This window comes from Bos javanicus, chromosome 11, assembly GCF_032452875.1.
Source record: "Bos javanicus breed banteng chromosome 11, ARS-OSU_banteng_1.0, whole genome shotgun sequence".
NCBI lineage: Eukaryota > Metazoa > Chordata > Mammalia > Artiodactyla > Bovidae > Bos > Bos javanicus.
The window spans coordinates 14854238-14867145 of NC_083878.1; the positions used below are offsets into that span (position 1 = coordinate 14854238).

At 36.3% G+C, this 12908-nt stretch overlaps 1 protein-coding gene across 4 annotated transcripts in view; it reads left to right on the plus strand.

Moving 5' to 3' along the window:
• SPAST (spastin) overlaps nt 1-12908 on the plus strand; it is a 56462-nt gene that overhangs the window by 15069 nt on the left and 28485 nt on the right. The window contains exons 2-4 of one of the 4 annotated variants that reach the window (XM_061432002.1): nt 2949-3035; nt 4716-4799; nt 10865-10960. In XM_061432002.1, the coding sequence (XP_061287986.1) occupies nt 2949-3035; nt 4716-4799; nt 10865-10960 (267 nt within the window). The remainder of the gene's footprint in view (nt 1-2948; nt 3036-4715; nt 4800-10864; nt 10961-12908) is intronic. The other 3 variants (XM_061432003.1, XM_061432004.1, XM_061432006.1) reach the window with 3 other exon arrangements.

Consider the following 12908-nt stretch of genomic DNA (forward strand, 5'->3'; position numbering starts at 1 on the left):
ATGCATTTCTTAGTTATTATGTGTGATGTTTATAATAAGACTTTATCTATTCTTTGTTATCAAGAGAGTCATGATATTTTATTGATTTTGACATTTCAAATTATATTGAAGAATAGCATGGGAATTTTTAATTAAATAGGGACATGAGTTGGGAAAAACAAAAAGCAGTTCTTATGGATGATTTCCACCTTTGCTTTACTGTATCTCTGTATTAGCCACTTATGAGGTGTTGCAGATTCTAGTTCAGTTCAGTTCAGTCGCTCAGTCATGTCCGACTCTTTGCAATTCCATAAATTGCAGCATGCCAGGCCTCCGTGTCCATCACCATCTCCCGGAGTTCACTCAAACTCATGTGAGTCCATCGAGTCAGTGATGCTATCTAACCATCTCATCCTCTGTTGTCCCCTTTTCCTCCTGCCCCCAATCCCTCCCAGCATCACAGTCTTTTCCAGTGAGTCAACTCTTTGCATCAGGTGGCCAAAGTACTGGAGTTTCAGCTTTAGCATCATTCCTTCCAAAGAAATCCCAGGGCTGATCTCCTTTAGCATGTACTGGTTGGATCTCCTTGTAGTCCAAGGGACTCTCAAGAGTCTTCTCCAACACCATAGTTAAAAAGCATCAATTCTTTGGCTCTCAGCCTTCTTCACAGTCCAACTCTCACATCCATACATGACCACAGGAAAAACCATAGCCTTGACTAAACAGACCTTTGTTGGCAAAATAATGTCTCTGCTTTTGAATATGCTATCTAGGTTGGTCATAACTGTCCTTCCAAGGAGTAAGCGTCTTTTAATTTCATTGCTGCAGTCACCATCTGCAGTGATCTTGGAGCCCCAAAAAATAAAGTCTGACACTGTTTCCCCATCTATTTGCCATGAAGTGATGGGACCAGATGTCACAATCTTATTTTCTGAATGTTGAGCTTTAATTTTCAAAACCAGTGAAATTTGCATATACTTGCTGGACTGGAAGAAGCACAAGCTGGAATCAAGATTGCCAGGAGAAATATCAATAACCTCAGATATGCAGATGACTCCACCCTTATGGCAGAAAGTGAAGAGGAACTCAAAAGCCTCTTGATGAAAGTGAAGTGGAGCATGAAAAAGTTGGCTTAAAGCTCAACATTCAGAAAACGAAGATCATGGCATCCAGTCCCATCACTTCACGGGAAATAGATGGGGAAACAGTGTCAGACTTTATTTTTGGGGGCTCCAAAATCATTGCAGATGGTGACTGCAGCCATGAAATTAAAAGACGCTTACTCCTTGGAAGGAAAGTTATGACCAACCTAGATAGCATATTCAAAAGCAGAGACATTACTTTGCCAACAAAGGTCTGTTTAGTCAAGGCTATGGTTTTTCCAGTGGTCATGTATGGATGTGAGAGTTGGACTGTGAAGAAGGCTGAGCGCCGAAGAATTGATGCTTTTGAAGTGTGGTGTTGGAGAAGACTCTTGAGAGTCCCTTAGACTACAAGGAGATCCAACCAGTCCATTCTGAAGGAGATCAGCCCTGGGATTTCTTTGGAAGGAATGATGCTAAAGTTGAAACTCCAGTACTTTGGCCACCTCATGTGAAGTAGTTGACTCATTGGAAAAGACTGTGATGCTGGGAGGGATTGGGGGCAGGAGGAGAAGGGGATGACAGAGGATGAGATGGCTGGATAGAATCACTGACTCGATGGACGTGAGTCTGGGTAAACTCCGGGAGATGGTGATGGACAGGGAGGCCTGGCGTGCTGCGATTCATGGGGTTGCAAAGAGTTGGACATGACTGAGCGATTGAACTGACTGAACTGAACTGTTACCACTTTAAAGAAATATTCTATACATATTTTGATCATGCTAAATTTTTAGGTCCTTTTAGAGCTTAATTTAGAATCAAGAATAAATGCTGTCATGTTTCAAAGAAAATAGAAATGTGTTACTAAATGGCCACACGTGCGACCTTTTATGCCAGTTCTCATGGTACTGTCATTTGTGAAATAAAAACTAACCCTTGAAAGGATCACCCAACAATGAACATGTTACATCATATTTGAATACAATTAGGTTAAACAGTGCTTATTTTTTCTCATTATTATTGAAATTATGTTTAAAACCATTTATCTAAAGTAAAATCTTGAGGAGTCAAGTTTATTTCTCTAACACACTATTATAGTGGTTTTAAGCATCAATACCATGAGATGATAAACAAAAAAAGACTCTCTGCTCTGAAACTGAGAAACATTGAGGTATGTATTCCTCTCATGTAGAGCCACATATTCATTAGAATGCTAAAGTACTGAGAAGTCACAGAATAACAGTTTTCTAGCTTACTTGATCACAACCCAACCCCCTATTTTCATCTCTGTATCTCCTAAAAAGAGCATGCTTTGGAAAATGTTTAGTGTATTCTTAGGTTAGGCTTCCGGAGAAGGCAATGGCATCCCACTCCAGTACTCTTGCCTGGAAAATCCCATGGACGGAGGAGCCTGGAAGGCTGCAGTGCATGGGATCGCTGAGGGTCGGACACGACTGAGCGACTGCACTTTCACTTTTCACTTTCATGCATTGGAGAAGGAAATGGCAAACCACTCCAGTGTTTTTGCCTGGAGAATCCCAGGGACGGGGGAGCCTGGTGGGCTGCTGTCCATGGGGTCACACAGAATTGGACACGACTGAAGTGACTTAGCAGCAGCAGCAGGTTAGGCTTCACTGGTGGCTCAGACAGTAAAGAATCTGTCTGCAGTCTAGGAGACCCAGATCTTCCATGGGTCAGGAAGATCCCCTGGAGAAGGAAATGGCAAGTCATTTCAGTATTCTTGCCTGGAGAATCCCATGGACAGAGGAGGCTGGTGGGCTACATAGTCCATGGGGTCACAGAGTCAGACCCGACTAAAGCGACTTAGCGCATGCATAAATACACACACGCACATCATTTATACAAATTATTATTTTTATTTTAAAGTAGGACAAAAGGACCAAGCTGTGGAATGGTATAAGAAAGGTATTGAAGAACTAGAAAAAGGAATAGCCGTCGTAGTTACAGGACAAGGTAAGGTTGTATTTACATTTATTTCGTGGCATCCCAAATTATATTCACATGATTGCCCTGATTTCTGATATGTTTATCTAAATAAAAGTATTTAACAGATTTTTAAATGTTACTGTTACTCTTTCTAGACTTACAGTTAATGCTTTATTACCTGTGCTAAAATGAAGTTATGACCAAATATGCTTAAACTTGATTACCTATAGCAGTAAGATAAAAAATGGTATGTTACTTGTGTCCTCCTTGGAACCACGATTCATGATATTTTAACCCTATTTGTAGCCCTGGCCTTGAAACCTCACTCCTTCCTCGCTGTCAAGGCAGGGAGGGAGTAGTTAATCCACAGATCCCCCTTTTGCACTGTGGGTGATGCGTGACTGTGTGTTAGAATATGAGCTGTAATGTTTTTTTTTTTTTTTTTACACATGGTCTTTTAAAATCAAAGTAGTTATTTTTCATCTTTTCTGTCACATCAAATTAAAAATCAGAGTCTAATATTACCGTTAAATATATAGACAACAATTTCTACACACATACTGTGTACTGAAGCATCATTTTATGTGCTTCATACTTAGCATCTCTCTTAATTTCACCACAGCCCTACACTCTGAAGCTGCTACTGTTATCCTTATTTTTCAGATTAAAAACCTTAAGTGAGAAGAAGTAACTTGCCTGAGATCTCATAGGCATGAAGAGGTAGAGTCAGGATTTGAACTCAGGCAGTCTGGCTTTAAAACCTGAATTCTTAAATACTGTATGTGAATATGTGTGATATGTGACACTATTAAATGAGTAAAGTACTTCGGCTATCATAGCTCTGATAAATTCAAAAGCAGAAATTACAATACATGAGCTAAGAATCTTAGCCTTAGGGATCAATCCACCCAGTAGATATTTTATCTGGCTGACTGATTCTATAATTTATATCAGCTAATCTCCAATAACTACAATGGGTCCAATATTTACCATGATTTTTTCTGTCTCCTTTTTATTTTGACTATTTCTCTAGCTACTGGTCTCCTATATAAAAGAGAGCAGGGAGGTTGGGTCTTGGAGACTTTCATGAGTTTATGAGCATCACTTTATAAATTATGTACAAAAATTTTTGTCAAATGTATAGAGGAAGAGATCAAAGAAAATGAGTTATGAGAAAAATATTTCATTGAATTGAAGATGCCTTCGATTGTACCACTAAGAGAAAAAAATGTCAATTAAACTATTAACACATTCTCTTCTTATCACAAACAATTTTAATTTTAACCTTATTCAGTTTGCTGTCTTGATCTTATTTAGATATAGCTATAATAGAAATATTAATATTTATAACCAAGTTTTTGTATGCAGAGGCAGTGACAAGCTATGTTGTAACTGCAGTCTGACTAATAGCATTAATAGGTTGGCACTGGTGTTAAAACACTTCCCAACTTCAGAGATTTTTAAATGTAGGGGAAAAAAATATGTCTCATAAGCCATGAAATCCATGAAATACCACACTAGGTCTGATACTCTGATAAGGAACTATAACTGATTTTTTTTAAGATATTATTTTAAAATGATATTTTCTTAATTTCTTTATAAAGACAATGACTTCTCTTGAGATTAGTTGTTATGATAACTTATCTTGAAGCAGTGTTAGTAGGTAAATGTAGATATTTTAAATATTTTTTCTGCTTTTTCTTTCAGGTGAACAGTGTGAAAGAGCTAGACGCCTTCAGGCTAAAATGATGACTAATTTAGTTATGGCCAAGGACCGTTTACAACTATTAGGTATCAGTTAATGAATTATATAACTGCAATGAGATACATTTGAAGTCTGTGTTTAGTGAAATTCTGAATATAGTTAGAAATAAATGAGTGATCAAACTGGATCAATGGTCACACAAGAACACACTTGAAAATATGTTCTAGTCTTTTTTTTAACTCATGAAAATTTTAAAATACAGAAAAGAGCATATTGAACTAATTATCTGTCACTCAACTTTGGTAATTATCAGTTTATCATTGGTCTTGATTCAAGATTGGCAAACTGTAGCCTATGGACTCAGTTCAGTACACTGCCTGTTTTTATAAGTTGACACAAAGCTGCTCTCATTTCTTTGTATATGATCTGATTGCTTTTGTGCTGCAGTGACAGAATTGAGGTGTTGATACAGAGATCATGTAGCCTGCAAAGCCTCTTAATATATAACTTTTGAAAATATTTTAATATTTAGTCTCTGGCTCTTTACAAAAAATGTTTGCAAATCCCAGTTTATATCCCTGCCCACTTTCCCCAGCTTCATATTACTATTTTGAAACTATTTCTTCATATCTTTTTATTTCATTTATAAATATTTTATATTGTATCTCAAAAGATAAAGATGCTTTAAAAATAAAATTCCCAAAGTGAGAAGAATGTACCTTCTTATGTTTCTCTTCTTTCCTGTGTATCATTTTTATTTTTCACTTTGCTTTGTACTTGGAACCTTCAAATTGAAAATTCATTTCATTATAGGTAATGAAGGTAATGATTCTTCCTCCGGAGGAAGCTGTATTAAATGGGGTCATGGACATGACCACTAGGGGGAAAAAATTGCCAAAATACCATTATCACACCTAAAAAAAAATAGCTCTTTTAATACAAACATAAAAATAATAGCCAAAAAAGGTCAGTTTCTAGATTTAATATATAATGTGCAGTCAGTATCTCATAATTTAATAACTGCTACTGTTTTTTAATTATTTAATTGTTTGAATCCGGATCTCAAGAAGATCCATACTGTATGTCTTTTTTTGATATACACATCTGGTTTTTTCTTTTTCTTGGGATTTATGAACCAAATCTTTGCCACATAGTTTTTCCCGTAGTCTATTTTGCTGCATGTATATCTGTGTTATCTTTTAATGTATTCTTGTCCTTCCTATAAATTGATATTTGAATATAGAGGCTTAATTGGATTGAAAGTAGACTTTTATTTCTTAATGATAAGACTGCTTGATAGGTGGTTTGTGTTTATGCATCAATAGTTCTTAATGATGTTAGTAGCAGTTGATGACTTGTGCCCAGTGACATTGTAATTGTCATTCTTTCTGTGTTTATCAGTTGGAAAAGGACTATAATGAGACACTTCTCATTTTCTATTTGATGGTATAGGCTTTAAAAATAGGTTACTGTAAATCTACCCTTCAAAGTGGAACTAAAACCCACCCTTCTTGGGTGGTTGTTTCTACCATCGCTTGAAGTGATACAGATAGTATAGAAACTTGGCAAACAGCAGACTTTATCTGTTGCTCTGCAACTTTGATAAGTTATTTAGCATGTCTCAGTCTTTTTTATTTCATTTGTAACATGAGGCTGCTAGATAATTATTGTCTCACCATATTTGTGACCAATAAATTGTTGAGTAAGCAAGTACTTAGAAATGCTGATTTTTGTTCATCTCCTTACCTGTGTGTAATCACCATCACCACCCCTGCTTTTGAGTAGTATATATACATTTGTATTTTATTCATTCAGTCATTCATCCATTCATTCTTACATGGTCTGTTGTGTTTATAAATTTTCCCCCCACATTGTTGAAAAAGAAGCCCTTACTGTTTTCAGATAGCTAATAAGACAGTGTTCCCCTGGCTCCTGTGGCTGACAGGGTTAGTAGTGTTATAGTACATCAAGGGTTGTTGTAGTAAAATAACTACCTAGTTGTTCTAATTGGTCCTTTCTATGTGTTTTAGCTGTAACACCTTGTAGTATATATACAGAGTATCAATATATGTGATGTAGATTGTTTGATTATGGAACATTTTATAACTTGTTTCAAATTGAACAATGGCTGGTTTTTAATCTTTTATTGTAAGTTGTGATATGGTAAAACATTAGAAGCAGCTCATCAGTTTGTAGACTTCTCTTTAAATGCAGCTTTGTGATTTCTTATTTGTGTTATTAGAAGAATGGACAAAACGGATATATAATAGTAATATAACATGAAGCTAGGTATTAATAGAATTAATATTTGGGTGCTCTTGTTGTCTATTATCAAAAATACGATATGTCCATTCATGAAAGACATTACTTTAAAAAAGAGAGGGTGGAATAAAAGACATCATCAACATATTCCTGTCTTCTGAGAATGCAGAATTTCTGGGAGTTATATACAAAAGACAGTAAAGAAGTGTGCAAAAGTGCACAGTAGACTGTATTTGAGTATCAAGTGCTATTTAAAAAATGGAGCTTTTCAGAAGTGGGATGGCTGATAGCTACCCAGTTAGGATGAAGAATGATATTGGGAGTTCCCCACACAGACTGGTTTGAGAGGATATATCTTCTCTGATGGAGGTGGGGAAGAGTTCCTATGTATAATATATCTTTAATTTAGTCAAAGTGAACCTTAAAGCAAAGGTTAAGTGTAAAACCTGTTATAAATAGAAAGGTAATTTTGGCAGTGACTTCTTGGTATACTTGGCAGTTGCTCTTTTTAAAAAATTTAGCTTTATGCAGTGTCCAGTTATTAAATCCTTACTCTGTACCAGATACAGTGCCAAGGGATATAAACTGAATTTATTTCTTAACTTGGGAAATATTTACTGGGTGGTTATCACATTGTAAGCACTTAGGATATAGACAAGGATCCCTGTGTCATAGAGTTTATATTCTAGCAGGAGGAATAATGACAGTAGGCAATACACATATAGAATGAACAAGTTATAGCATGTGTTAGATGGTGATAAATACATGGAAAAAAGAAAGCATAAAATACAGTACAAGGGTTTAGGAGTAGATGAGAGGTGGTCTGAATTTTTAGCTTTAAATAGGATGGTCAGGGTATGCCTCTTTGAGAAGCTGACATCAGTTAGTCTTGCAAGTGTCTGGGAGAAGAAAGTCTGCGGAGAAGTAAGAGCTGATGAAAAGCCTTAAGAAAACACATCTGACATGTTTGAGTTTCCCTGGTGACTCAGACAGTAAAGAACCCGCCTGCAATGCAGGAGACCTGGGTTCAATCTCTGGGTTGGGAAGACCCCCTTGAGAAGGAAACAGCAACCCACTCCAGTATTCTTGCCTGGAGAATCCTCATGGACAGAGGAGCCTAGCGGGCTACCGTCCATGGGGTGGCAAAGAGTTGGACATGACTGAGCACACAGCTAAGAGACCAGTGCGCCAGAGCAAGGAGAATATAGCAGAGATCGAAGAGCTGATGGTGGAGGTGGGGAGGGGAGGGTCTTGACAACAGGCAGGGTTTTAGAGGGCATGATGAAGATCTGAGCTTTTACCACGTGTGAAGTGGAGTACACTTAGAAGGATTTTTAGGAAAGGAATAACATCATCTGGCCTCCGTATAAAAAGGATCCCTGTTGTGATGTTGCAAGAGTATGAGTAAGACAACTGTTATGGTAAGCTGGGGGAAATGGAGTCTTGGATTAGGGTGATACCAGGAGTAACCATCAGCTGAATTAGTATTATATTTGAAGGTTGAGCAAACAGATTTACCGATAGATTGGATAAAATATTCTGTTTAAGGCTCTTGTTGATACAGTGGAGGAGGCATAAATAGATAAATCATCACTGCAGGATGGAGATAACATGTATTTTGTGGAGATGGGAAAACACGTGTCTGAGAAGTCTTCCTGGAAGAAGTAAAACCTGAAGTGGGGATTTAAAAAGATAAATAAAAGTTATTAATGTCTGGGAGTAAGGATATTCCAGGAGGAGCTAACAGCATGAACATAGACTGAGGGACAAGGAAAACCATGGTGCTGATGGAGATGTGAATTTGGGATTGCTCAGGCATGAGAGATGTAGGCAGATCATGGCAGACCTTGCTGGTCATATCAGGGAGCTTCAGTGCTGATCTGGGGGCAGCAGGAAGCTGCTAAAGGGTTCCCTTCTAAGTAGATCACTGAGATGATTGTGTGGGGGTTGCCCATGAGGGGATCAAGAAGCAAGGTGACTTGTTTCATGTTACATCATTGGTTAATCTATGACCTTTAGTCATTCTGAAAGAAAGCATTAAACTAAGTTTACTTTCTTAAAAAAATAAATAAACTGGAGCAGATTTACATTAGCTGTGTCCTGCTATTGTATATGTGTACGTTTTCACACATATAAATGTAAACCCTACAAACAAGTTCTGTGGTTTTTTATTCTTAGTTATCAGAACTAAGGATTTGTTTCTGTTTCTTTTTGCTATATAATGAATGTTTACATGACCTTTTTGTTAACATTGAAGAGAATGTTGAAGAGAGTGTTAATTGATAAATAAGACATTTACAAATCAGTTTTTTCTAATTTATGTCTTTAACCAACACAAATGGTTTCTTTCTCAATATGGTGATTTGATGAGTATTATCTTTGAGAAAAATCAGATGACCTATCTGTTAACTAACAATAATAAAAGGGCTCCAAGGTATATTGTATCAGCCAGTTCTAGGATACAAAAGCTTTGTGCTTTGTGCAGAGAGGGTAGCTGCTATTTAACCTGTCCCAAAGGCATGTGTGTTTGTACCATAAACCAAGCATGGCGCCTGCTTGTCTGACCTTAGCAATGAAAGTTTAAGAGAGTCAGTATATATGTGCTACATTTCATTGACTTCTTAGTACTGGAGATAGGAATCAGTAATGAGAGACTTCCCTGGCAGTCCAGTGGCTAAGACTCTGTGCTCCCAATGAGGAGGGCCTGGGTTCAATCCCTGGTCAGGGAACTGGATCCCACATGCCTCAACTAAGAGTTCACATGCTGCAGCTAAGATCCTGCAGAGCCAGATAAAGAAATGAAAATAAATCATTTAAAAAAAGAATCAGTAATGATAACTTGGAGTATTTCAATAAAATAGATGTGGTCAAAATTTAGCCCTAATATAAATGAAGCCCAGGTAGGTCCTTTATGTATTACTTTATTTAATCCTTGAAACCCTTGGAAAACTGATGCTGAAGCAAGTTCATACTAGTGAATGAGTGGTGGAGCAAGGTGTTCATCAGTTAGCAATATGGGGTGACTTGACTGGGAAAAGAGTGCAGCAGTGATGTAGGGTGGCAAGAAAATTCAAACTGCTACACTTTGGGGCTTCATGTCCTAGACATAGAGACCCAGATCTTGAGAGGATCACATTGTAATTTGAACTGGGGGGGGAGGGGTAGGGTTGATATAATCCTTTAAAATATTTGATTAATTTAAAAATAGATACTATATGCACATGCCAAAAATTTTGAGAAGTTGGAAAAGCATCCATCCCATACTGTGTCCCAGCCACTCATTTCCCCTCCCTAGAGACAGCTAGTATTTACCAGTTTCTCTGGGTCTTTTTTAGAGAGAATTTTTAGATATTCAAATATACATGTGTGTTTAAATAAATGGTAGGGTACTGTACACACAGTTCTGCAGCTTGCTTATTCCCTTCTGCTTTATTGCATTTCTTTTTTGCTGATGAGATGTCCTTTTTTTTTTTTTTTTAAATCTTTCCAGATCCTAGCCAGCTCACAGCCCACGTCCTCTGTAAAGTCTTCTTAATGTTCTCTTTCTAACTCTATCCTGTTCTCCCTGTACAATGATTTGGATGTATTAGATACTCAGGAAATGTTTACTGGTGATAGTAGTGTTATAGAATTGCCTCAGGTTACCAAACCTGAATAATGCATATTTTGAACACAGTAATTCACTCGTTTATTTTTGTTGCTATTTTAACGTCTGAGTTTTTGCTAATTAGTTATGTTGTTAAAGATAATTTTATATAAATGCAAAACCCTTTACTATATAACTTTTTAACACCTTGAATCATTTTTAATTTTCACATAAACATTTTTTATTATGTTGTTTTCTGTTTGTTTATTTTTTTCTTTTTTTACACTCCCCTCTGTTGCATAGAGAAGCTGCAACCAAGTTTGCAATTTTCCAAGTCACAAACGGACGTCTATAATGACAGTACTAACTTGACATGCCGTAATGGACATCTCCAGTCAGGTGGGTTTAGGTTAACTAACATGTCAAATAATAAAGCTTGCATGCAAAGTAGAGTCCTGCTTAACCTGATAATGTTGATTTGATTTTACAGTGATAGATTTGATTGGTTTTTGTTCGCACAGGGCTATGTAGAAAAAACAGCATCCTTGTCGTTCATGGTATGTAAACATGTAACAGATAGGTGTAGCCATTCTCAACCTGTTATATATGCATATTTTACAACCTCCAAGTTTTGAGATGATAAAATGTGAAGGCTCATTTTCCTAAATTATTAAGATGTTCTTTTGTTTCTATTTTATTTTGAGCTTTGGTGTTTTTTCCTGTCGCTACCTGTACCAGATTTTTATAAAGCAGTGTTTTTTGAGACAATAATTTTAATTTTTTGATCATATACCAGTTTTCAGTGCATATACATTTCACCTATACAATGAATGAGTATTTAGTTATAACCCCTGTTGGAAAAAGTTTGAAGCTGAGTTCACACAGTAAGGAGAAACATTAGAATACTATTATTTACTATAGGATAAATTTGTTTCCCATAAGTTTTGAGCATCACATCAGCTCCTACAGAAAATTAAATGGTTTTTTGCCTTGTTTTGTTTGGGTGGAAGGAATCTTCATTTCCTAGGTTCTCTGACGTCTTGTCTAGTTTTATTGATAACTTTTTCAGAATTAGTTTTGTGTCCAGTGCTTAAATTTTATTAAAGTAAATATTACTTTGTTCAAACTGTAACAGAAAACTCATAGTATAGACCATAAGAAAACTGCTTTCTTTACTCATATGTAATAAGAAAGTTTAAAGATTTCTTGTTTTTTAAATTTTTATTTAAATCAATTATATATAACTGATTTACAATGTTATATTAGGTCCAGGTGTATAGCATAGTGAATCAGTTATACATATATCCACTCTTTCTTAGATCCTTTTTCCATATAGGCCATTACAGAATATTGACTAGAGTTCGCTATGCTGTACGTTAAGTTCTTATTAGTTATCTACTTTATACACAGTAGTATGTATATGTCAATCCCAATCTCTATTTATCCCTCCCCTCCCTTACCCCCTGGTAATGATAAGTTTGTTTTCTACATCTGTAACTCAATTTCCATTTTTCCTCCCCTCAAGTTGTCTGATTTTTTTTTCTTGCTCTCTAGCTTCACATTACAGGCTCTTGCTCTTTTCTGTGCTTTTTAACTAAAAGACCTGCTTTAATATTTCTTTTAATGAAGTTTTGTAGATAGTAAACTCTCTTAGCCTCGTGTCTGAAAATACCCTCGTCCTTACTTGGCTGGTCACCAGAATAGAGAATAGATGAAAGTTAACATTGTTTTTTCCTTCAGCATTTTTAGCACACTTGGTTGCTTGCTGACCTTTGTTATTTTTATGAGAAGTCTGCTATCATCCTCACAGTTCCTTGTAAAAATTTTTATCCATTTATAATCTTAGGACTGTATATTTTCTGTTTGTAGAAATTCTTCTCCAGTCTCCTTTTTCCCGTTTGAAGTGAGTGATAAATACTTACCACCCTAGACGGATCTTGCTTTTATTCACACTTTGGCTTTTAATTGTTGTCATTCTCTTTTCTTCCTTGTTTTTCCTATAGGGTCATTATCCTTTAGTTCCTTGAACAAATGGTACAGATTTTCACCGTACCGTGTGGCATATGGGATCTTAGTTTCCCAATCAAGGATTAAACCCATGCCCCGTACACTGGAAGCAAGTTCCCTTCTTTGGAGTTTCCTTTATTAAGGGATATTATGGCAAAGGCTTTTGTCTTTAAGCTAGTCTTTTCTCTAGGCTACTCTAATTTGCTGACTGATTTAACAGTGAACATTTCTATTAATAAACTCTGATGTTTGTTATATAGTATATGAAAATATTATTTAGAAGCAGTGAGATTTGAACATTTAAAGTGTATAATTTATGTAGAAGAGCAGAGTAGGTAGG